At 41.2% G+C, this 26,726-nt stretch overlaps 1 protein-coding gene across 1 annotated transcript in view; it reads right to left on the reverse strand.

Annotated features, from left to right (window-relative positions):
- Positions 1 to 26,726, reverse strand: part of LOC145410407 (CD109 antigen-like) — a 108,468-nt gene that overhangs the window by 11,452 nt on the left and 70,290 nt on the right. Inside the window, exons 9-21 of the mRNA XM_080280560.1 lie at positions 26,085 to 26,271; positions 24,464 to 24,621; positions 20,173 to 20,283; positions 18,312 to 18,593; positions 17,404 to 17,543; positions 16,517 to 16,677; positions 15,475 to 15,770; positions 11,200 to 11,316; positions 10,757 to 10,948; positions 8,178 to 8,384; positions 6,117 to 6,490; positions 3,280 to 3,399; positions 762 to 948 (exon numbers count right to left, since the gene is read on the reverse strand). Of these exons, the coding sequence (XP_080136686.1) occupies positions 762 to 948; positions 3,280 to 3,399; positions 6,117 to 6,490; positions 8,178 to 8,384; positions 10,757 to 10,948; positions 11,200 to 11,316; positions 15,475 to 15,770; positions 16,517 to 16,677; positions 17,404 to 17,543; positions 18,312 to 18,593; positions 20,173 to 20,283; positions 24,464 to 24,621; positions 26,085 to 26,271 (2,532 nt within the window). The remainder of the gene's footprint in view (positions 1 to 761; positions 949 to 3,279; positions 3,400 to 6,116; positions 6,491 to 8,177; positions 8,385 to 10,756; positions 10,949 to 11,199; positions 11,317 to 15,474; positions 15,771 to 16,516; positions 16,678 to 17,403; positions 17,544 to 18,311; positions 18,594 to 20,172; positions 20,284 to 24,463; positions 24,622 to 26,084; positions 26,272 to 26,726) is intronic.

Raw genomic sequence — 26,726 nt, forward strand, 5'->3', positions numbered from 1 at the left:
TGAATGATATATATTAAAGATTTCCATGAATATACAATGATCTGATATGCATCATCATCATTATCATCATGTACCCATCCTAATCTTGTCTCTCGTGAGGTGGAGAAAGGTCAAAGTACTGTACCAGTAGTCTTGTGGGGGTTGCATAGGGGTTACAGTCTGGTACATAAGTCAGGCTACTATTCCACTGCATCTCCTTCACACTTAAGGTATGTCTCTTACTTTCCTTATTGATGCAACACACATCAAAGAGTCACCTATGGGTAAAGAGACATACAAAGCCTCTCAGCTTAGGAAAATTAACCAGCAGAGCAGAGTGAGAAACAGCAGAGGTGACATACAGATAAACTTTTGTCCCTGAGTGTACAAAGGTAAATGGAAAATATGCTGCAGTGGGTTTGGTACATTTCTATTTTGTTACCATATGGGATGGGTGCATTTCCAGCACTCTGATCTGGCTTGTACTATCATTATGAACAGTTCACTGACACTTCCCTGCCTGCTGTGACAATGGAAGTTGCTACATAAAATACTTCTGGTATTTTGTGTCACAATACGAAGCACAACAGATAAGAATGAGAAGGAAATATACTCTCTCACATTCAAAGTGGAATGAGTACTAATATGGTAGGCAGGACACAATGTTGGTAGGGGATTACTGGCAAATGTTTCTTCATGTTAGTACATACTTCCTGTGCAAACAAATAGTACAGTTCTGTTCCGTAAGAGCAAATGTGCATGAACTCCTTAGGAACACTCACCGATGGGAGGTCCTTCAGTGCAAGCAGGGTCAGCATGGTGTGGGCTGAGGTGGAGAGGTTGAGAGCTTGTGTGGAGTGTGGTGTAAACATGGGGGAAGCAGGGGGAGGCACCAACTTCCGGTCCCCCACACTGCCAGCTGGACCCATACCCCATCCTCCATTGGGCAACTGCTGCTCAAGAAGGAATCTGACCAAAGAAGGAGGTTAGACAGGTTCACAAGCTGTTGTTGTTGTGATGCCAGGATCGTCTGGATATGAACCTTTCTAAACTCCACCATTCCTCTTTTGAAGAACAGGAAAGGAGTTGGGGCCTGTCTGTACAGTATAACTAGGTAATGCAACTGTCCAGTTATATTGGTGCCACTGCATAAATGTCTCCCTCTCCAACATCCAAAGGTAAGTAAAGAACACAGAATCTTTTATATACAACTTCAAACAAAAGTCTAAAAAAAAAAGGGGGGGGGGGGGCTTCACAGAAGGTAGATAGTTAACAGATAAGTACTTTCACCTATTCTAAGTTTGACAGCAGAAAAAAGAAACATTTACCAGTTTCTTAGGTACAGTGACTAGTAACAGAAAAATGTACATTTATTAGTTTCTCAAGTACAGAGATCAGTAAGAAAAAAAAAAAAAAATGTAATAACAATAAAGTTACCAAGCTCAAGTCTAGTACAGTGGATGGCATTAAAAAAAAAAAATTGTACATTTACCAATTTCTCAAGTATACTAGAGGATTTATATCAGATACAGTGCACTGTGGTGACTGTACTACCGTGGCAACTAACCTGATATCATAATAAGCCAGCCTACTTCACTGGGAGTATGGTCTATGATCCAAATATCTGAGCCTTACACCTAACTAGCATGTCTGTCATCCCATTCTGATCAGTGACACATGTTGTAATAATAACTGATGACACAGACTTTGATGTGTTATGCTTGTCAGATAAGGTGTTCTACTTTTAACTACTCCACCGATGACATAATATATACTGTTTCATTATTACTGGCAGATTATTTTATTTAGCTCTGGGGAAAGTTTTTGAACTGGAGGAGTCAAAAACAGCTTTCAAAAACCTCATCACAACTAGAAATCTTTCTTAAGCTGAAGAAGACTGTCTTGTGGAAATAAGAATGGAGGGAAAAAAAAAAATTACTGAAGACACTTGTGCTGTGTTCTGCCTTTTCTACGTTCCTCCCAGATATCATACTGTGTACTAGAATAACACATTATAGCCTACATATGCAGGTTGTAAGTGACCTGAGTATACTGTATGGCTATTACTTAATAAAATTTCTGCACTCTTCAAATCAATTCTACAACCACTTTCCGACATCTTACTCCATCATAACCATTATCCCTGCTGTCACAGTATTTTCTGTTACTCTGTTCATAAATAATCACTCACATACCTGAACATGCATTATACGCACCTCAACACTTTCCGAACCTCCATATTGAATAATTAAGAAAATTAAGGGCAGTAAATAATAACAAATACACGAAAAAGAAATTTGAATTTCGCGTGTGTGGCAAAACTCACGTGGTGGCCGGTAAGTGGCAGAGCAAATCAAAACAATAACCTGCTGCCCCTAATCCTACGGCTAGGAAAGTCAGGGATGCCTTTGAGACTCTCAATGATTCCCGTGAGCACCCAAATGCTATACAGGTACTACCCTTCCAAAAGGCCTCAAGTTCCCTCTGAGAACTTTGTGACCTGTTCATCAGAAATCAGAGCAAATGGGAGTTCAAGCAAACAACAATCAACACCTTCTTCAAGACGACCACTCCTGTAACATCGCCTACACCATCATGCAGCCAACCATCCACCTCAACAGCGACTCATCCAACCACAACGCCCATGAGTGACGATGATAGTGAGGGCAAGACCGAGGAAGCAGGATTGTAAATTGGTGAGTAATGTAATGCACCTATACTGTACAGACAACTGTATGCCTAAAATACTATATTTGTCATTATCCAAATTTTTTGCATTATCCGACCTTCCTTTGGCCCAATTAGTAGGAATACAGAAGTGATTACTGTAGTACCATCACTGTCACTACTACTCTAGTATCACTATCACCAACACCAACACCATCATCACTTTCACCACTGGCCCAACACAACAACCACCACCACTATCACAATCATCAGCACCATTAGCAGCACCATCACCATCACCTCTACCACTACTACCTCAACAACATTACTATTATCACCACCACCAGCTCCATCCTCAAAATCAGTTTCTATCACCATCACTACCACAACCCTCTCACCACTGCCACTACTATCATTCTCCACTATCCTTACCACTATTGCCACCCTCTCCAATGTCATCATCATCATCGTCTCCCAACACAACAACCACTACCACCAACACCATCACAACACCACTAACACTACTGCCCACACCATCACAACACCACTTCCAATACCACCACCACACCCACCATTACCTATAACATCACAATACCACTAACCACCACCACATTCACCATCACCCCCACTCACCTGATTGCTTTGTCAGTCACCTGTGGATCAACATAGAGGAGGTGCGGCCATGTCTGGGAGGCCATGTTCAGCGCCCTCACAACCTGGCTCGTCATCCACACAGAACTGCCTCCGCTGCTCCTGTTGAGGTGAGCAGGGGACAGGCCTAAGATACATGGCCTTGTCTGATGAAACATTCTTGGGGTCGAGTGGGGTGGAGGTGGGGGATGCTGCTAAGAGTTCTCAGTCATTTGTACTTGCTGTTTCCTTGTTCTATAGACTTTATCTTGCCTCATCCTTTCGTTTAAAAAAAAAAAAAAAAAGGGTGGGGGGTGGGGGCCATGATGATAATGATGATGATATGATAATGTTTCAGCAGGGAGTAAAAAGTGATGAGTGGTGAAATGGATTTCTCCGGTGGAACACGGTATTATTAGTTGTTTTAGTAGACAGTGTAAAGCAATGACAGATGAAAGCAATAGCTGGAGGCATTTTTTCTGCTGCCATCCTGGGACTGGGCATCTGCTGACTGAAAGAGTAATATACAGTAGTTTCAAGCGGCATAGAGGCAATCAGTGATGTGAGACTGTATGGATTGGAAATGAAGAATACAAGGGTAATCTTGGAATTTATGAAAATTTTAATAAAGACGGAAGGGAAGTCTAGCAGTCAATACTACCTTTATGGGATGCAGTGTCACACAATATTTATTAAGAAATAAAATCAGTAGTAATGCTGGCACTTGCCTAAAACTCATACAGGAAGTTAAAGCACATGCCATTCAGATCTAAGAAGATTTTTCTCATCCTGCCAAACCAGACCCATTTAACATGAAAATTTGATTATTCCTCCTTCAAAACCTGGATGCTTCTGATCATCTAAAGGTACAAGAGATGGTGCAGTAAATGTGTGGCTGTGGCATGTGAAGCAATGAAGATGGTGTGCCATCCTTGTGTCTTTTTACCACATTAACCCCATGAATCCAGTGATTTTTTTTTTCCCCCCCTTTTTAAGTTCACTCTTGCTGCCTTTAGATGATTTTTGTAACTCTGAAGACATCATTTTTGTGGTGGGGTTAGAAACAGTTTCTGTCAACCTCTTCACAACACAATTTCTTTCCTATGCAGAAAAAAGCAGTCAGAAGGTAGCACAAATTATATTATAGCTAAATACTGTATGTCAGTGGACTGAAAAGGTTAATGCTGTAGTGCTGAGGGCTGAGGCCATTCTGCTGGTAAGATAGATATTCAAACCAGAATAAAGCCAGGGTGGACTGTGGCTAGGAGCACTACTTACCACCACACTCCCATTCACTGAAGTATCCTAATTGATCACCCCGACTGACAGCAATACATGAAACATAAGGTACAACTGGTCTTTCTTATTCTACCCGATAATAGGGTGTAAGTTCCCCTGGAATCTCTTACCTGTTCCTCTAGCCTTCTTTAGTTTGCTGCACTTCTCTCTTTATTTTCCCAATGCTTCTTACTATACTTATGGTACCAGTAACAATGTTGGCAGATGCAGGCATAAGCACAATGGAGAGAGAGAAAAAAGTATCTGTACTATAATGTGGAAAGTAAGAAAAGGCCAAATGGTCGGGATACAGAATTAATGAGCGGTGACCATCATCTACTCACTTGACGTAGTGCTGCCTACCTCTTCCTTCATTTTTATCATTCTTTTCCTGTGTTTGTCCTCCTCTCTTCCCATTTCTCCCATCTTTCCAGTCACTTTTTATAACTCTTCTTTCCTTTCCAGGTGGTTTTACATTGAGTGACAAGCCTAATGGTTTCCTGTAAGCCATGAAACAATTTACAATGCTGGGTGGCAACCATATAACCAACCCTTACGTGTTCCCTACATTCAACAAGTGGGTTGGCAGAGGTTTAGTGCCCCTCTCCATAAAACAAGTAACTCAAGAGTCAAATGGCCACCCTTTACAGGATTATGGCATCTGGTGCAAGAGAGAGAGAGAGAGAGAGAGAGAGAGAGAATTTGAATAAATTCAAAGAATGAACACAGACTGATGCCAAAGAAAGTTTATTAAAGTACTGCTGGAGGTAATGCTGGATGAGGAAGACCATACTACTGTATATGACAAAGAAACCATTTACTACGCTGGGTGGTAACCATATAACCAAATTTTGGTGCCTGGTGGTTTAGTGAGTCATTATTGTGCTCCAATCGGATTGAGCCAGTGAAGGTTTATATCCAAGGGGTGGTTGGGGTTGATTGCTCATGTAATGCCACTCAAGGATGAGTGAGGCTGGTCACTCTCATCTTAAATGTCAGGACCAACTGCTTAGCCCCGGGCTCCTACGCTCCTCATGGGGCAATGTAGGATTGGATGATAGATGGATGAAAATGAGTGAAACAGTATCTTTCCTGGGGTGGCAAAAAAGGAGAGGAGTAACAGAGAGAAAAATGTGAGCAAAAAGTAGCATGGTCATGATTCTGACATGGCCCTCCCGTTTGAAAAGTTTCAAGGAGGAAGCACGTGGTTGGGGTTAATAATGATGATGATGACTATTCAAAAGCTCATAACAGTACATCTTCTGATGTCCCCAAACTGTATCTTCTCTTAGCATGAGATTAATGAACCATGTGTGAAAATAATGCTCTATATTCCTAACACAATGCTACATTTTATTAATACTTTCTCATTAAAGAGAAAGCATTTCTGAAGACAATGATGTCATCCTAAAGATGAACAATGTATTTGTACCTACAACACTTGGTTAAGCAAAAATCAATGACAGTGGGTTAAATGCTCTTACACACTGTCTTTAATCATACCTCTGTTAAACCAACAGAGCACTCTCTGTATCTAAAACATAATTCTCAGCACCTCCTACCTGAAATGCTTGAAACCCCCATCTTTGTTCTGGTGAGCAAGGATAGTTTGGTAGAGGTGTGCCAAATGTTCTCGGAAATCTGCAGTGTCCTCATCTTGCCCTGCTCTGCCTCTAAATCCCTCATCTCTTGCGGTTCCCGCCCACCGGTTTGTATCCATCCTGCCTCTCTCCTTCCTCTCCTGCCCTGCCCTGCCCCACTGGTTCCCTTCCGGCATCATCGCCCTCCACTGGCTGCCTTCGGGTCGTGTCTCACCCCACCGGTTCATTGCCTCCCGCACGCCACTCCACTGTCTTGATTCCTGCCTTGCCTTGCCTTGTTGTCTGGCCTGTAGTCCTGCCAGAAGGAGACTGAATGTGGCTCCCTCACAGCCAGCCTGTAAATGGAAACAATATCAGAAAACATACAGTAATTACAGGTTTTAATGCTTCCATATTACTGGTATAGGTACCTCTCAATTTATGTGAGTATTGTGTTCCAGAAGAAGTCATGTAATCTGAATTTTGAGTAACTTAAATATAAGTTTCCCACAAGAATACTTGTTAAGTGAAGTAGTTAGGTTCTTGGAAATAAATACAGATTACTGTAAACTTCAGAGATAGAAGGACATTTGGGGGCGATGATGAAACAGACGAAGGTAAGTCAGGTAACGAAAAAGTGGTGTAAAACAAAGGTAAGGCTGCACAGTGATGCTGACACGAAGCTGCTACAACAGTGAATTTGTGATTGGCTGTGTTTTTCACCCTCCAGTGCAGGAAGACAGTGTGAGACCTTTATTGGCTGCAAAATGAAATGCCCCAAGGCGCAAGTTTCATTTTTCTTAAATCATGTTAAGAAAAACGCGTATTGTATTGGATTTTGTAAATCACATTATTTAATTAACGTGTAATTTAAATGTGTAAACAGAGAGGCACCTGTACTATAATTTCTTTTATCATAAACTTCTAGCCTCTACTGAATTAACTGCAGTAGTCAAGTAATTACCAGTAGGCATTTACATTACATGAATTTGCATACTGTACAGTATAGTATTTTTTTAAAGTATAGCACTGTATTTTGTATTTTTTATAAAGCATATCATTTATTGGCTTCAAATGTGATCAGCAGATCTAAAGGAACACAAAAATAGAAATAGTTCACAGGGGTTCTCTTTGAGGGACAATAATTTGAAGAGATTAGTTTTTCTGAACAGTCTCCTCCATATGGGTCTTTCTAAATTTATATTACACCTTCCAAAGCAGTCCTAGACATGTCCACTAAAATAATGTACATCAGCTTTCACTTCCTACCCAACAGGCCTATTTTACACTCTTAAATATCATACTGTATTATATCCTTCCATCCAAACTTATACCTCATTAAACTGCCTCATATTCAACCAGCTAATCTTACATTATCTCGATGTCACTCACAACCCCTTACACCACCTTATGTCCAACCAACCAATCCCTTCAGTCAGGTGATATATTTAATGGTATATTCTTGCTACTTCCACACAACTTATTTATCTTAGGGAAAAGCTTTTGCAGTGAAGAGATTGTGATAGTGATATCTAATTCCCAGGTTTTAAAAAAGTCTCTCCTAAACAGAACAATATCAGCTGGCAGTAGTTGAAATGAAATACCTGTACTGTAAATAGTATGTCACTGGACTGAAGGGGTTAACTTTCATTCAGATGACATAATTTTTCCTAGTTTATTTTTGCTGTCTTTAGACAACTTTGGATTAGAGGTGGTCTTTCAGGCAGGGGGAATTAACTAGAGCTTAAATTAACACCTTCACTACTACTGAACTTTCTTGAGTTGAATAAAAGCATCCTCAACTAGGAAGGATAAAATAATGTACAGACTCAGTACATCAATGGAATAAGGAAGTTACTCTCACAGCCTCCCATCCCAATGAACATCCTTCCACTTAATCTACAGTCTCCCATTCCACTAAATGCATCCTTCCAGTTATGGTAATTTAACAGCCTCCCATTCCACTAAACATTCTTAATTAATCTCAGCCTCCCAACTGACTAAAGATCCCCTCAGCTTATCTTAGCTCCACTAACCACCCACCACTGGCAAATTGAGTAGAGAAGGTGGGGTGGGTGGGTGCCTGGGTGTGAGGGGTCCCACAGCATCCTTGAAAACAGCCACATGGGCCTGTGCTGAGCCAGGGACAAGGGATGGGGAGATGGCCACATCGAGAAAGGTGAAGAAGTATGCTCGGTTCGACAGGTCGATCAGCAGGGAAGTGTGGTGTTCTTGCAGTGCTCCTGGGGGCTGTTAGAACAGTTAGGAAGTGTCAGTACATTATTTATACTTTACTCACCTTTTCATGTCAATCACATATTTATAATTCTAACAATTTTATTCAGCTTTGGAAAAACTTGTTAACAGGAGTGGGTAGATAAACCTTTCATTTATCCGTTCACTACTAGAAGACTCCCAAAAGATCAATGCAGCATAATCATCTAGGGTTACAGAAAGGAATCAATACAAGGCTTCACCAGATTGAAGGGTGAAAAATAAAGTACTTTCATTATGAAGGCTCTTAACCTTTTCAAAGCTACAGGTACAGTAGCTGAAGTTAACTGAAACAGTTAACCTCCATCCTGTGATATCTAACTTGGTCTTTATTTCTATGCTGGAAGATTTTACTGAGCTTAGCTTAGGCAAGAACCCCTGCAGTGATGATGTTAAGGGATGTGAAGGGGAGTGGATTTAACCATTAATTCTGCTGAGATATTTTTTATTCTGTTCTCACTATCTCTAATGGTTTTATTCAGCTTACAAGACAACTTTCATGCTGAAGAGGTAAAGAAAGGATAATTCCAACCCGTCTAATCTGAAGAGTCTCTTCTAACCTGAATAAAATGGTCTGGAGATTGCTGGAATTTAAAAAACAAAAAAGGACATCATAAGACTGAAGTGATTAAGGATGGGAACAACAATTTGAATGTGCTGTTTTCTTGATAATGCTGCAAGTAGTTATGGATGAGTCAGAGACTGCTTATTAATAAAACCCTCATTATATTTTACCTCTTTAACATTCATATATTACAGACAAACAGCCTATTCAAGCTCCATTCCTATTTATAAAGTTAATTTGTCAGTTTCCTGTGCAATACCACATGCATGATGAAAACTGTGATATTTTGTGACATCCCTGACTTATAATGATGATTTCCTGTCAGGGTGGAAAGTGGGAACAAGGACAGGAATTGTTTTCCAGTACCAAGAATGGCAGACATTAACTTCAATCTGATAACTATAAGTTCTTCCTGCTACCTTTAAGCAATTTCACTCAGCTTTGGGAGAGAAATCTGGCTGTGACAAGGTTAACAAAGGCTCCTTCTTACCTCATCAATACATGCTGATTTCCTCAAAGCTTAACAAAATCATATGGTGTGTGTAAAATAAATTATATGTCATTGTGAAAAGAAATTAAAGTTCTGTTAGGAATCATAAGAAGTTGCTGGAGGATGTGGAAGTCAATGTGTGGGTTTTAAGGACTGCTAAATTAATCCCTTCACTATCATGATGTATTTCTTACTATTTTTTCCATCTGGAAACAATTTCATTTAACTATGGGGAAACCTCTCAGTGAAATTATTAGAAACATTTCCAATAAACTCCTGCAATACAGTCTTCCCAAAACTACTCTGTATACTGTATTATGAACAGGTGGCAACAAGAATAAAACGAATAATACATCATCAGACTGAAGGAGTTAAGTGGAGACCTGTTAAATAAAGGGAGTGAATGTGTATCAGTTTGAATGGTTCATGCAAAATAAAATGTGTTACGATGTTTCTAGCCATTGTAAGGTTGGAGAATCTTGTCTAATGATAACTACAGACATGCAGGCACTATAGGCTGTCTACCCCTTGAGTCCAAGAGATCTCTTATCTAAACTGAATAAAACTGTCAGGTGGAGCCCATAACGAAAGACGAAAGTCATCCTTGTATTGAAGGGATTTTATACACAAATGATTATTAGGCTGCACTTATATAATATGCAATCAGACTTGCAGAAAACAGATAAGCAGAGAGACACTTTGAAAATTGTCAAAAAGATATACAACTCATTTATCGTTCTTGGTGTGGTGAACAGATTGCATTTGCTACAAGCCTTTCACATAGCTAACACAAACTCTGAAACCCACCAGAAATAAGTCTGCATGTGCACCAATATATTTTAATGCATAATGTCTGCATTTTTATCTATGCTTTTCTACTTCCTTGCTTCTGGAAAAAAAATCATGATGGAGGTGCTACGCTGATGCTTTACTACAGCAGTCAAAACTGAACAATTATCTATATAATAAGACAGAGAATGTTTTTAAGTTCTTGTTTATTATAGTGAATGAGACTGATATCAACCACATTGCATAGGCATACACTGCAGCCATTACACACCCTCTTTCTCACTTACCTCCAGATTGAAGATCTCCTTCCATTACCTTAAAACCAGTTCCTCCACATGCACATCCAGCAGCTCCTCCACCTTGTCTAAGTGTGTGGGCAGGATGAGAAAGTGGATGATGATGATGATGATGATGATGATAATGAAGATGATGATGATAATGACAAACGACAATGATAATGATGATAATACTGACAAAGACGCCAAACATCATTTCCCTACTTACTTCCACATTGAGTACCACCTCCTTGTGCATCCTGATGCCTAGTTCCTCCACCTCCACCTCCAGTGCCACCTCCACTTTGCCAGGGTGAGTAGGCAGGATGGGAAGGTGGATGGTACGACTGGAGTGGCTCCTCACATCCACCCAATGTCTATGTTCGTCCACCCGTCGCCGCCCCTTCTGGTAACTTGGGTGCTGCAGGACGAAGCAGCAAAGAACCCATAAAAGAGGGGTATTAATGAGGAAGGAGAAAACGAGCACATGAAGACACAAAGAGACCAAACACACACACACACACACACACACACACACACACACACACACATATACAGGGACACTTGCAAGCACCACCACATCAAGTGACAGGATATGGATGCCCCCACCTATTGCAACAAAATAAAACCACAGGTATCATACAATGCAGTCAAATAAAATTCTGTTTGCACCTCACTAGGGTGGAAGGTAGGGATGTCAACGAAGTCATAGTGAGGGTTGGCTGGCAAAATGATACTGGCACTGACATCTCCTGGGTAGCGGCTGCTGGCGGTCACTCGGATGCCAACCTGTTAATGGTGTGGAGTGAGAGCTGGTATGGTTTATATCCAGTTTACTGGTAGTCATCATTATCATCATCATCAGTATCATCATCATCATCACAATCATCATTCTCATCACGTTATCCCTGTATCAGACTACAAGAATTATAATTGTAGTGTTGGTAATATTAAAAAAATTATGATTATCATCATATTATCCTTCTTCTGACTATATAGTGTAATACATAGGCCCAGAAACATAAAACTAAAAGTAAACACATACGCTAGACAGGCTATCAGCACAGGATCCCAGGAAATGGAAGATATTACCACTGATACTGTTGCATATCCTGTCATAAACACTGAGATATTAACCTGTCATAATGGTTCTACTCTTATTTTTTATTTTTTTTTTCTACTGTACAACATCAATACAGGTTTCTCTTTTCATATCCTTAAGGTTACTGGCATCTCTGACTCTTTTCCCTGTTCCATTTCATTAGCAAAAATGTTATTCCCTTATTTTTTTCTTCATTACCACCACCATCTTAGCCATAATTTCCATAAAAAAGGTGGGGTGAGGTGTAGTCCAGAAACAGAGTAAAAGCCCAAATAAGAAAATACATATATATATATATATATATATATATATATATATATATATATATATATATACTGTATGCATATATAGGATTATGGTGTCTGGCAATAGATTGATATATATATAACTAGAATGGCACCAGTAGAGCATATACCTCTGCCAATGCCCTATCTTGCAATGTTAAAGAAAGTGAAAAAGAATTTCTGGATCAGCACCAAAATTTATTGGAGTCTATTCTGGGCCAAGGCCCATTCTTCTACCAGGTTTCATGGAAATCCGTCCTGTAGTTTTTGTGTAATCATGCTCACAAACCAACCAACCAACAAACAAACAAATGGACAGGGGTAAAAACATAACCTTCTTGGTGAAGGTAAATCACTCAATCTTTAAGTAACACGTGGTTGAGTAACACGTTTTTGTTCTAACGCGGTCAGCATAATTAGACAAGTCATGTCAACACGCGGAAAAACTCGAGCTCACGCGGGAAGTCAGCTGGCCTGGGGACGAAATTTGAAAGCCGCGCGCTGACGTCACCCTCTAACCTCTGGGTACATTTCTTGGGCGCATATTTCCTTTCTGTATGGGTATTTATCTTAGTACCACAGCCAGCCACCTCAGCCAAACAGCCCTAGTGAGATGGGATAAGTTAGGGTAGGTTAGGTTGCTGAAATTTTGCCTGGGAAGCACAGTGGGCATATTTTCGTGAAAAACCTATGGTTAGTTTTGAAACGAATGGGCAAGCGTTGTTCCTGGCTGAGGGTTCCTGGTGGTTTTTATGAATACGCATACAGAATGGAAATATGTTTTCTGGGCAAACTCAAGGCCGAACGGTTTGACGAAATTTATGGGTTTCGGCAATTTCAGGGGACGAAATGGAACGACAGTGTATGCTAATCAGAAAAAAAAAAAAAAAACGCGTTCTCGTAAGTTACAGTTCAGTTCCACATTCTTCGTTTGATTTCATGCTTCCCAACACATTTTGGACCAACTGGGCATATGGTTATCAGTCCTTTCTCATGCCTCATCTAGTTCTTACCCACAATTATCATGGATTGTGCAGTTTTAAGGAATGAAATGGAACGAAAATGTTTGCTAATTAGAGGAAAAGTTACTCTTTTGTCCATGTGTTATCGTAGCGTTCAGTTCCACATTCTTCGTTCGATTTAATGCTTCCCAACACTTCCAACTAACTGAGCATACTGTTATCAATCCTTTCTCATGCTTCACCTAGTTCCACCCCACACTCATAATGGGTTTCGCAGTTTTAGGGGACGAAATGGAACGAAAATGTTTGCTAATTAGAAAAAAATACTTTCGTCTATGTGTTCTTGTTAGTGTTCAGTTCCACATTTTTCGTTCAGTTTCGTGCTTCCCAACACATTTAGGACCGACTGAGCATACGGCTATCAAGTCCTTTCTCGCGTCTCACAGACTCTACCTCACAGTAATATGGGTTTCGAGTTTTAGGAGACGAAACTGAATGAAAATGTTTGCTAATCACACACACACACACACACACACACACAATACTTCTGCTCGTGTAAGTGAGCATTCAGTTTCACATTCTTCGTTCTTCTTCCTGATAGTCTTATGTTTGTCGGATTACTTCTGGGAGGTAAATAAACGTTTCATGCTAAATCTGTTTCCCCCGTTGTTTTAAGTTGTATTCCGCTGTCAACTTGTTTGACACATCAGGGTTACGGCAAAATTAGGGCCTGTCCTAACCTAAGTGTTTAAACTTGACCTAACCTAGCTTAACTATACCTTATAATTTAACCTAACCTAACGTAGCATCCAGCTGGGAAGTTGGGAGACAAAAATCACCTTTGAGTACATCAAGACAATAATGTTATGGCTTAAGGAACGTGATGATAAAAAGTGGGAAATTTTTCAGCAGGAAAAGGTAATTTACCACCCAGAAAATAGTCAGAAAAATACAGAAAACAAACTGGAGGAATATGAACTGAATTGGTAAGGTTCTTCCACTGCTTTAAGCGTACAAATACCAAAATGGCAAAAGAAAATAAGAAAAACCATAGCATAAAAGAAAGCACCATCATAACGATTTGGAAGGACAGGGAGAAGATAAAGATCGTGCGTAGGAAGTGATGCAATCCTGGCAGATGTGAAGGTTTATATGTTGTCCTGAAACTGACTGAGAAGCTTATAGGGCGTTATGTGTAGCATTAGAGAAAGCACTCTCACTTTTACCCCTTTTTACCATCTTACCCCACGTATTTACCTCCACCTATACGCACCATCAGGTAAAACACTGAAAGAGATATAACTGTTGTAATTAAAAACATCAGTGGTATTAAAAATGGCATTAACAAAAACAGAAGTTGGACTGGGTCAACACCACCTCCACCGAGTACCCTTTTGTCGATACGTAGCTCCACGGTATTTTACTCCCACCCCCCAACCCCAAAGTTGTTATCAAAGTTTCGCCTGCTCGTATCATGTGGCCTTCGGGAGAGACGTTAGGCTGTATAGTTAGACTAAAATTTACGGGTCTGGCTGTTTTAGGGAACAAAATGGAGCGAAAATGTTTGCAAACCAGAAAAAAGGTACTCTTTCATCCATGTGTTCTCCTGAGTTAGCGTTCCTTTTCACATTCTTCGTTCGGTATCGCTCTTCCCAACACATTACTCTTCGTTCGGTATCACTCTTCCCAACACATTTCAAACTGATTGAGCAGTTTAGCCATATGTTTAGTTTATGAGAAATGCGTTGGGAAACGCGATATCAAACAAAAAATGTGAAACTGAACGCTAACTCACGAGAACACACGGATTAAAGTAATTTTTTCTTGTTAGCACAAATTTTCGTTCTATTTCGTACTCTAAAACTGCCAGATCCATAAATTTTTGTCTAACCATATGGCCTAAGGTCTCTCCTGAAAGCCACATGATATGAGAGAAGGCGAAACTTTGACAACAACATTGGGGTTGGGGGATGGGAGGAAAATACCGGGGAGCTACGTATCAACAAAAGGGTACCCATCCCAACTTTTATTTTTGTTAATGCTATTTTTAATACCATTGATGTTTTTAATTACAACAGTTATATCTCTTTCAATGTTTTACCTGATGGTGGGTGCAAGTGGGGGTAATTTACGTGGGGTTAGGTGGTAAGAAGGGGTAAAAGTGAGAGTTTTGGAAAGTTGTCAGAACACACTGTACCATTATACATGTAAACATATTGTCTGAGTGACGCGGATTTGGGTACCACGGTCCTTGTCCAGTCCCTATTGCCCGCGGTACTCAAGGATTGAGTGTATAATAAACCTGTATATATACACACACACACACACCAATATATATTTTCATTCATTCATTCATCATTAATCCTATGTTGCCCCATAAGGAGCATAAGAGTCCATGGCTAGGCAAGTTGGTTCTGACATAGAGAGAGAGAGAGAGAGAGAGAGTACAGGCAGGGGGTAAATGTACTGGGATATGATAGCATAATCTAAGCCCATTACACCCTGAAAGGAATAATATAGGACTCATTGTTACCATTTATGGTAATATCCCATTTGATGATGATGATGATGATGATGATGATTTCCCTCTCCTACTAACCTGCTCCCACACTCCAACAGTTTCTGGTGCTTCAACAGTGACCCAGAACCCCTCCTTCGCCGTCCACTCGATGGGCCGCTCCAGGAGACTCAGTCCATCGTGAGGGTGTAGTGAGAAAGCGGTGAGGGCGAGATGGATGGCTGTGGGTGGCAGGGTGAGGTTGAGAGTGACCATCCCTGCTGAGCCCACCTCCACTTCCTGCCACACCCAGGGCTTGGCGTAGTGTGCTGCCATGCGCGAGGACCGGCGCTGGCGGTACCACGATAAGCTTTCCTCTTCTGTGCCACGCTCTGTGCCTGTTGAGTTAATTATGCTTACTCACAAAACAGGAACATGAGGTAAATGTTCAGGCACTCTTTAACTGAAACTGTTTTGTTTTGTTTTGTTTTGTTGTTTCATTAGTGTGTAATCTGACATTTAGCCACATAGCAGAAACATGAAACATGAAAGAAGCACACAGCCACTCTGTAACCAAGTTATTTTGTTGTTCATAAAATAAATGCATGAAATGTGTATAGACATTTTTTTTATTTTTATTTTTTATTTTTTTTTTTTTAAGTACTGATGATAATTTATTATGTTACTTTAAGGTCAGAAATACTGTTTTCATCCAACATCCCTTCAAGTATAAACCAGTTATGTGCACTTCTTTAAACTGTTTTTGTCATCATACACCCTAAACTTTATGTGAGAATTGCCTCTCCAAGTTCATGGAGTATACTTATGTTTTGGAAAGCACCAAGAGAAATAGCCAGAGTACTGTTCCACTGAACATTCCCATCATCTGCTGCCAGCGCAACAATTAAAACTACAACCGCCACTTTCTGTTTACATAATTATCTTCTCTTACATGATAACCTTAATGACTAGTTCTTTGAGATCTATCACCACACTAACTACTCTAATTTGAAGAATTATGCTCAGATCTACTTTTAGTCAACCAATGTCTAAATCCATAAACAAAACTAGCTCGCCACCAGTTAAAAAAAAAATATCATCTAAAAAAAAAAATTATAATAAGCATCACTGTGACAATACTCACATCCCCTTTCATCTATACGATCAGGACAGTCAAAATTTCCATCACAGCGTTCAAGTGTGGTGAAGCATCCAGGCAGGAGGCACTCACCACCCAGCCCCCCAGGACACCCTCCCTCAGCCACACCCACACCACCATCAGTCAGAACCAGCAGGTTTGCATAACTGTGGCAATGTGCAAAAAGATTAGCATTAGAAATATGATACCTTAACCAATTCACACTTAGTATGTAATTTTTTTTTTTATTTTTTTTATTTTTTATTCTTGTTGCTATAAAATGGAAAACCCAAGAGGTCAAGGAGTTTAATGAAAGTCATATCTAACCCCTGTAGTTTAAATAGTCTTTCCTGGGCTGATGAAAACTGTCAAAAGACTGCAAAAATGAAACAGGAATTACATCCTTGGGATAAGGGATTAAAGGGTAGGAAAGAATTTAAGATTTTATTGTGGCTATTACTAGCCCTATTATTTAGCTCAAGGAAGCACTTTCTTTGCCGCATCTGAGCAGAAAATTATACTACAAACCTAACATTGTGATTATCACAAGGCTACATCAGATGTGTGTAACAGTTATTTTCCTCAAAAACCTAATAATTTCATGAATGACCAAACCATTACACCCTTATAATAATCAGTAAATTGTAGTACTGAGCTCTGTATATGGATATAATTTTTCATATGAAATCATTCCAGTGCTGTAAAACTCAAAACACACTACCATCTTTACTACTGGTTACTGTACTTGCCACACAGCTGTGCAATATCTTTCACCTGAAAATTTAGTTTCAAGGCAATATATCACTGCAGGTAAATAATCTCTTACAGCATACAGCAACTCTTGCATAAGTAAACAAACTCCAGCATACAAGTAAGAAATTTAAAAGACTCACGAGAACGTGGTGTTTGGGTCACGAGCAGGTGAGGGTCGAGGAAGGAGCAGGATGTCTGCAGGGTGGCCATTTTGGTTTACCCATCTATGCTCAAATGGTTCCTGCTCTGATGTCACATCTTGCCAAAGGTGGTGCAATACCTATAAGGTAAGGCCAGTAAGACAAGGAGAGAGAGAGAGAGAGAGAGAGAGAGAGAGAGAGAGAGAGAGAGAGTGGGAATGGGTCTAGATAATGTCATGAGAACTAAAATATTTCTAACTTCACATTTCTTCTTACATCCAAGAGAATATATCATGTATCATATCCAAATGATAACGTTCCTACAAAACTTAAGGAAAGCTATGGCAAGTAATTACCACACGAGCAAATCACTTGGATGATCAACTGATGGATGTGTAGTCTATTTTTACTGGGTATTCTGTTGATAGGTCTCCTACTTTTGTACTTTCTTGTTCTTGGGTCCCTCCTACTATAAAAATGATGATGATGATGATGACGACAATGATGATGATGATAACAACAACAACAATTTGGCATTTTGATTCTCAAAAGTTCCTGACAGGATTTTATTTGTGTTCATAAGACATCTACACCTATACAATTAAGAGAATTGTGACAATATTCATACACAATAAAACTTACTGTACTTTTGTAGAAAAGCAATTAACCAATGCTGTAGTGGAAAAGAGGGAGATGCTGCTGCTGCCAATGATGATGATGATGACACTAGTGATGATGAAAACAGTGCCAATGATTATGATGATGACAGTGATGATGAAATGTGACAATGATAAGGTGAAAACAATGATACTGATGATGATGATGATGATGAAAATAATGACAATGATGATGATGACAACAGTGACAATGATGATGATGAAGAGCCATTCAACATACAGCCATCTCACCTTGGTAAGTGTCAGATCATTGCCTGCCTGAAGACTGTAGGTGACCCAGTCCACCCCAGTGAGTGCCACAATGCTTCCTGGTCGAGCCTTAACTTCTGCCACCACACCCCCACCTTGACCCGCTCGCAGCCTCACATGAAGTCCCTTCCCTGTGAGAGCATCTACTGGGAAGGTGAGAGCTGCTGCAACCAGGTCCTGTTCCCGTCCCACCGAATAAACAAGGACTGTTGAAACCCCTGCAACTTCAGACGTCAGGGGTAGTGGGAAAGTTCGCAGAGATGCCTGTAAGATGTTAGAGGGAATTAAATGGGTAACAGTAAGGTTAGTTATTCTCAAACTTTATTTAACCTGTCTGTATTTCCTAATTTCTCATTACAGTAAAACCTCGATATAATGGACTTCAGTATACCAGAATTTGCTTTTACTGGAATCAAGGAGCTACTGGATTAAATCCTTAAAGGTCAGAAAAAGTCTGATAAAAGCAGAAGCACTCCGGACTTCCTGACCACTTCAGCCATGATCACAACAAGGTAAATAAGAGACATGTTTATTAGTGTACAGTACAGTATTATTACATATATTATACTCTTTCTTTGATTATTGTAGTGAATGTATAATACAGTACAGTACTGCAATGGTTGCGAAAAGTTTAAAAACCGTTGGTGCGATCCGGACTAATGTCTGATATATCACAAAAAGTCCGGGTTAGCAGGGGGAAGTTCAGATGTCGCTTTAATCTGCATGGCTTGAATTAGTCCGTTATAGTGAGGTTTTACTGTACATTTATTTCATGTCCATTACTGTGTTCTTACATGCCCCTGTGCCTTCCTTCCTTTTCAAGTAAAGGTATATCATTCTCTACTTATAGTACTTTCTGCTTATGATTCCCTTTGTGGCTCACTTCATCCACATCTCAACTAATCTGTTGTCTTCCCTCTACTTAACCTACCTGATTCTTACCTCATTCCTTCCTCTCTACCTACCTGCATATCCATCAACCTGTCGCTGCCTCATTCCCTCCTCTCACCTCCCTGCATACCCTTCTGTCTAACCCACTTCATTCCTACCTCATTCCCCCTCCTCACTACCTACCTGCATACTGTTCTATCTTTCCCCAACCCAACCTCATTCCCTCCTCTCTACCTCACTCTAATCTAACCATACTCCCTTCTCTCTGCCTAAAGTGCTTGCTTATTCTTCTGTCTAGCTTATCTTCAACCTCATCTCATTCCCTCTTCTCTACCTTACTCCAGCCCTACCTCATTTCCTGCTCTCTACCTACCTGCATAACCATCTGCCTACTTCAACACTTCCACATCTTTTCATTTCTCTTTTACTATATTTTAACCTGTTTGCATTTTATGGATGCATGATTTAACTTGGGCTACCACAAGATTACTTTGACTAGCTGAGAGGAATTCCTGTAGTACGAGGGAACAAGACTATCCCTCCTCCAGCCAAATACAATGGTTTGGATCCGGCCTGAACAAAATACCATAATGCATCCATGGAAGTCGGGTACTTAACTACCTCATATAAACCCTAACGTACTACCTCCACCCTCCCATTTTTTTTTTTTTTTAATCCACCCAAAATCCATGGCTCTTTACTTCTATGATGATTCAGTAATTCACATGCCACATAGGAGTTATGATGAGGCCATACAAAAAGATTACATCACCAAGAGGAAACTGGAGGCCTTTTTGGTCATGTAAATGCCACCACAGGAAGTAGGCTGGCCATCTACCCTTAACTGTACTGGGCAACACTAGCCCAGCCTTGGGTCCCTACACCTCAAAGGGGATAATATGGAACTGGCTGTTACTGTTTAACTTACTCCTCTCCTGGCTGCTCCACTCACCTCCATGCTCTGTTGTCCAGCCTCCACAATGCAGCCTCTACTGAGCAGGATGTACCGGAAACTGTCCAGGTAGAAGTTACTGCGTACGTGGAGGATGATGTACTCACCCACCTGTACCAAAACACATAATTGTTGGTAATTTGTTGCCATTATTGACAAGAAGAGAGTGGATGAGGAATTTGGAAGGAACGTGAGTGTAAAGTGGAGGGACTGTAAGAAAATGTTCTGGAAAGAGGCAAAAAGAGTAAGACAGGGTGGCAGTGAAGTTAGTAGGGGAGTGAAAGATAAAAATGGCAGATTACTAGCGGAGAAGGAAGAAAAAGTGAGCAGATGGAGAGAACACTTTAAGGAACTGTTGAACACAGAGAATGGAAGTAATGTGAATATAAGTGGCTGGGGAATGGCTGGGAGAAGGAGGGAGGTGAGAAGAGAGGAAGAAATCAGTAGGATTGAAGTTGTGGAAGCAATGAAGAAAGTCAAATTGGGGAAAGCCCCAGGAATTGATGGAGTGTGTGGTGAAATGCTGAAGCATGGGGGATAGATAGTAGTAGAATGGATGTGGAAGATGTGCATATTGGCCTGGGAGGAAGGTCGAGTCCCGGAGGATTGGAAGTCAGGTATAATTATTCCCTTGTACAAAGGAAAAGGGGAAAAAGAAGTGTGTTGTACTCATAGGGGCATTTGACTTCTTAGTGTAATAGGAAAAGTGTATGGTAGGATACTTATTGACAGAGTTAGGGAAATAACAGAGGAATTAGTTGGAGAAGAACAGGGAAGCTTTAGGAAGGGAAGAGGTTGTGTAGTTCAGATATTCATCCTTAGATCTTTAGTGGAAAAGTTTCTAGAGAAGGGAAAGAAGTTGTATGGGGCCTTCCTGGATTTGGAGAAAGCATATGACAGGGTGGATAGACAAGGATTGTGGAAGGTATTAAGAATATATGGAGTGGATGGGAAGTTGTTGAATGCTGTGAAGAGTATGTATGATGGTGCTAAGACTGCAGTGGGTGTGGATGATGAAGTGAGTGAACTTTTCTCTCTGAAGGTTGGGTTGAAACAGCGATGTGTCATGTCTCCATGGTTGTTCAAGCTGTACATGGATAGGGTAATAAAAGAGATACAAGGTAGGACAGTGGATGCTGGAGTGGCCCTAATAAGAGAGGGTAGTTTGGAAACTCCCTGTACTGTTGTTTGTAGATGATACTGTTTGTTAAGTGAAGATGAAGGGGAGCTTCAAGGCTTGGTGGATGAGTTTGGGAGAGTATGTAAGAAATGGAATCTAAAGGTGAATGTAGGGAAGAGTAAAGTGATGGTCTTTGAGAGAGGTGAAGTCAGTGAATGTACAGTGAGGTTGGATGGTGAGGAAATGGAAAATGTGAGTACGTTTAAGTACTTGGGGAGTGTGATGAGTAAGGATGGAAGTTTGGAGGGTGAAGTGCTTGAAAGGGTATAGTAGGGAAGAGAGGTTGCTGGTTCCTTGAAAGCAGTGATAAGAAACAGGGAAGTGAGCATGGAAGTGAAAAAGTTACTACATGACAGTATTGTGATACCAACTCTAACGTACGGAAGTGAAGCTTGGACATTGTTGGATGGACAAAAGTCAAGAGTGAGAGCAGTGGAAATGAGTTATTTAAGAGGAGCCTGTAGAGTCACATGGAGAGACAGGCTGACAAATGAGGATATAAAGGAGTGTTGTGGTGTGGATGTGGATGCGATAGGAAGCATTAGGAGGAACACACTGAGGTGGTTTGGCCATGTGGAGAGGATGGAGGGTGAGGGACTGACGAGGAAAGTGTAAGTGAGTGAGGTGGAGGGGGGGGGAAGGAGCAGGAGGCCGAGGATGAGATGGAGGGTTGGAGTGGAGAGGTACAGTGCTCGTCAGAAGTATTCAGCGATGTCCGCCGGGCGCGCAATACTTATGGACCAAAAAGAATCACCCATTTTTGGGGGTAAGAATTGAGCCACAAGTTTGAGCTCCGAGCATGACGTCACAGTAGCCTGAGGCCTTCTGACGCGCTGGTTGGTTCCCGCCTCAGTTGCCCACGGGCTGCCTGAGAGAGAGGAACTCCGCCGAGTGTCCCTCTCAAATTGCGCCATTTTTTACCGAGTGTCCCGCAGTGTTTTGGCCTTCAAAACTTTGTTATGGCACCTATCCGTGAACTATCGAGTGAAATCATATCCCAGATCATTGCTCTAATGGAGGCAGGCCACCAGACAAAGGAAATTAGTGAATTGGTTGGTGTGGGACGATCGACAGTGCGTCGTTGGTGTGCGCGGTTTCGGGAGGAAAACAGTGGTGAAGTTCCCACAAAGAAACCGAGGTCTGGTAGGCCTAGGAAAACTTCCCCAAGGTCTGTTAATGTTTTAAAACGTGGAGTTTAATCCTTGTGTGAGTGCAAGGAAAATTAAGGAGAGCAACCCAGAAGTGTTTGGTGAGGTGTCAGTGAGAACAGTGTCTCGTAGGGTGCATGAGCTTGGTTACACAAGTCACAGGCCTGTGAAAAAGCCTCTTCTCTCTAGCAGCCAGAGAATTCGTAGGCTTGCCTTTGCTAATAAATATCTAAATTGGGGTGAGGAGCAATGGTTGTCAGTGTTGTGGTCTGATGAGGCAACGTTTAGTGTTACCTGTAACAGAGGAGCATGCAAAGGTAGTGACCCACTTGACCCACGGTATGTAGAAAGCACAGTTAAACATCCTGATTCACTCATGGTATGGGGTTGTTTTTCAGGGAAGGGTTTGGGGAAGCTTGTTGTACTTCCCAAGAACCTCAGAGTGAATCAGGATGTTTACCTGGAGCTTCTGTGTGATCATTTACCAGACTCCTTCGAGCTAACAGGTGCACGAGTGTTTCAGCAGGACGGTGCACCTGCTCACAAGGCCAAATCGGTCACCAATTGGCTTCGTGACTGCAAGGTATCATTCATGACAGACTGGCCAGGAAATAGCCCAGACCTCAACCCGATTGAAAACATCTGGTACCTCGTAAAGAAGAGTCTCCAAGGGAAGGACGTGAGCTCTCTGCCTAAGCTGGAAGCCGCCATTCGTGACTCCTGGGACAAAATACCCCTCCAGCACCTCAGGAGCCTCGCCCTTTCACTTCCAAGACGTCTCAGGTCCGTGAAGAAACGTAAAGGCTACCCTACGAAGCACTAAAGGTAAATAAAATGCATTATTTATATGTTTTTTCAATGTTGAAAGGTTTGTTTCCCAGGAGGGACGCAGGGCGCCCCATACTTCTGACGAGCACTGTATATGAGAGAGGGGGGTGTGAATGGGGAGCAGGGCAGTGAAATGGCGGGGGACAGGATGACGTGGAGGCGATTTGTTTGTGGCCACCCCATATGGGATTAGGGCGTCTGGCAAAAGATAGATAGATAGATTGATACTCACAAGAAGTGAATTTATGGGTGGTGTTACTTTTTCCCTATACTAAGGTTAATCTCAACTACAAGTACCCACAGCATAAATTTTCATATGATTAGAAATGTTACATACACTATATATGGTAAAGATCTCCTAACACAGCTGGTGATACTAAAGAGATGAATGTTACGTGAAGGAAGTGCAGCCAATTTTACACAGACCTCCACAGCACAAGCAGAGTGTAGAGAATTAATATGAATGAAGTTCATGAATATGAAAGTAAATAAAGCCATCATGCACATACACATAAAGTTATCTCTGGCTTGGAAATGAGCACAAAACTAGTAGGGTGATACAGGAAAAAGGTTGATATCAGAACCCTCAGACAGCTGCACCACCACTGACAGAACAGAGATGGCATTCCACATAAAGAATGTTATAAGAAAGGCTATAAATACTGCCTAAAATAACAGAAAATAAATCAGAAAATGGTTTATGACATTAAATGGACATCACAACTTTCTCTAAATTAAAAATATATAAATTTGTAGTGTTAAGTATGAATGTAAATTGACAAAAATACCCTGTAGTTTGACCAGCAATGGCAAGAAGGGTATGTGCCCTACACCAAGGATGGTGCTTTACAGTACACTTTCATAATAAAATGCAGTACTGTCCATATATTGTGTAGGAATCCAGCACCTCCTTGTGATAGACTGTGTCTCACCAGAGTCGAACCATTGTCCTTCCCATGGTGAGTTACAGAGAATTATGAGGAGGTTTGGTTACTACTGGGTGGACACTGCAGCTGCTCCACCCAGGGTGCACAGTGTCACCACAAGTAGGCTCCTCATCAGTGCCTGGATACAAAAGCACCTTGGGATACTGGGTGGATGTGAAGTACTGTTGATGAGCTGTGTAGATGAGTACCTTGGGATGTTGGGTGGATGTGGAGATGTGGAGGTGTCGGCCAGATGGCGAGTGGTGAGGGACAGCCACTAAGGAGGCAAAGGACCGACCACCCTCACTATCCCTCAACTCTCCATGTAACAGCAGTGACTCGATTCCTATGCTACCGTCTTCCTTGGCTGTGGTGAGGAGAATTATAAAGATGATATACTGTCTGAAACGATGCAAGGTGAACCCCAGGATAGGGCTGGGAACAATTTTATCATCTGAATTTTGTATATAAAACAAACTTTACTTGTCTTCTTTACGATTAAATGACATGTCATAAAACACCTCTGCTAATACAACTACGCCAGTTCTGAATGAGACAACCCTAGCATGTATTCAATACAGACAGTGGGTATTGGCAATGAAGTGGTATAAAATGAAGGAAGTGGTAGCATGTGAAGGTGTTAGGCATATATATGGGTTGCTAGGCCTCAGAGAATGGAGTAGCAGATCTTGGTCCAGCCTACCACATAGAAAAAGTATATTATTAGGTACAGCAATAGGTGTTTCAGTACTAACAACTCTGCAAGGTAATACCACAAATATATGATAACTTGTGGCTACAAATTATAGGTACCTAACTTGGCAATTGTACCTCCTAGGGAAGGAACTCCGCTACAAGTATAAAAGGTCTAATTCAAGAAAAGACTCGATTCACACTAGAACAATTCCTATTCAGTTCTCATTACACATTTCTGGTATTTTTTCCTTCTTTAATAGCAAACTGGCACCAAAATTTAGGCAACTGACCATAAAACCTGCCTGACTGCTGCCTTATACTAAGTTAGAGTGGATATGCTGCGTCGTTTCATTGACAGTAAAAGAAGTGCTCATTATATGTCCTTTTTATTTTACAGAAAAACTGCCTATTTAACCCTTTAACCACGGGCATTGTTTTGACCCGACTGCCCCCCCCCCCCGCGGGGGTTCCAGCCAAAATGTAAACAAACTTTAAACCTTTATAACTCTGCACAGAATAAATCTAGAGCGAAAAACAAGGTATCATTAGAAAGTACTAACCTTCGGCTTTGCAATGATGTAGGTTTCATGATTTCGTTGACTATCACTGGATGGGCAGTGCCATTAGAAGTGAGCGATCTAAAATCACTATTTTTCGCTCACACACCATTACCAAATGCCAACCTCATTCTGATAATAATACTATAAACATATATGAACACTGCACATACGATAAACACCCACTCTGTGTTCACTGAGGCAGGTAAAAGGCACTGTAATTGCTCGCACTTCACTGCCACATCAGCGGTGTTGTCACTCACAAAGCTAGACAGATACTGATGCGTGTTTGGTCAGGGGTGGGGTGGGGGGCCCGGGGGGTGGGAGGTGGGAGGAGGGAGGTGGGGGTCGGCTGGAGTGAAAGAACTTAAGAGCTACTCTCTCTTGAAACAATTGGCGCGCAGAAAAAACACGCGGTATTCAAAATATTCACAAACATTCCAGAATGACACCTGCGGTTTCGTCCAGTTTTTGCAATGTCATTCTGGGATGACACCCGCGGTTAAAGGGTTAATAGCAGATGCAAATTTTTAAGTGCATAAACAGCAACATTATGAAATCGTATAGGTCAACTCACACAACTCAACGTGGAGGTCAAGTTCTGCCTGCCAGAGAGGGAATGTGGCATGTGCTTTGCGTACGGTGCGTGAAAGAAGGCGGCGTGTTTCACCATTGAGCAGCGTCACCTCAGGAGTCACCAGCAGCCGGTGCCGGGCCAGGCGTGGGGCTGGGATCAATGATCCATCCTCCTGGCTGGCAACAAGCTGTGGATGCCACAACATGTCAGAATCCTGATTATGTGGATCTCTCATAAGATGATTATAAATATCTGGCATTGACACGAATTAAACCAACTCCTTTCACACTGATGACAGCATTTAACAGTTCGTTCCTGCTGTCGGCATATTATATTACTGCACTCAGGAGGGCCTGGGCTTTGGTACACTGTAGCCTTCCAGAAATTCTTTACTACTCTTCCATTGCTACTACTGAACAAATTTCTCAGGGGGTATCATGAATAACCTAAACTAATACTTGAGCATAGTGAAGAGGTTAAAAGGAAAGGATGTTATTATACTAAACCAGTAAATGAAGACAGTTTTTATCTTCTTTACCATGAACCATCTCTCTTAAACTGAAACAAATGGTATGTTGGTGGCAGGGATAAAGTACTGAATAATGGACATCACTTCGCAAAAAGAATTACACCGGGTGCTAA

The sequence above is a fragment of the Coenobita brevimanus genome, chromosome 85, assembly GCF_032717465.1.
Source record: "Coenobita brevimanus isolate Jiangsu-jjx chromosome 85, ASM3271746v2, whole genome shotgun sequence".
In the NCBI taxonomy this organism is placed as follows: domain Eukaryota; kingdom Metazoa; phylum Arthropoda; class Malacostraca; order Decapoda; family Coenobitidae; genus Coenobita; species Coenobita brevimanus.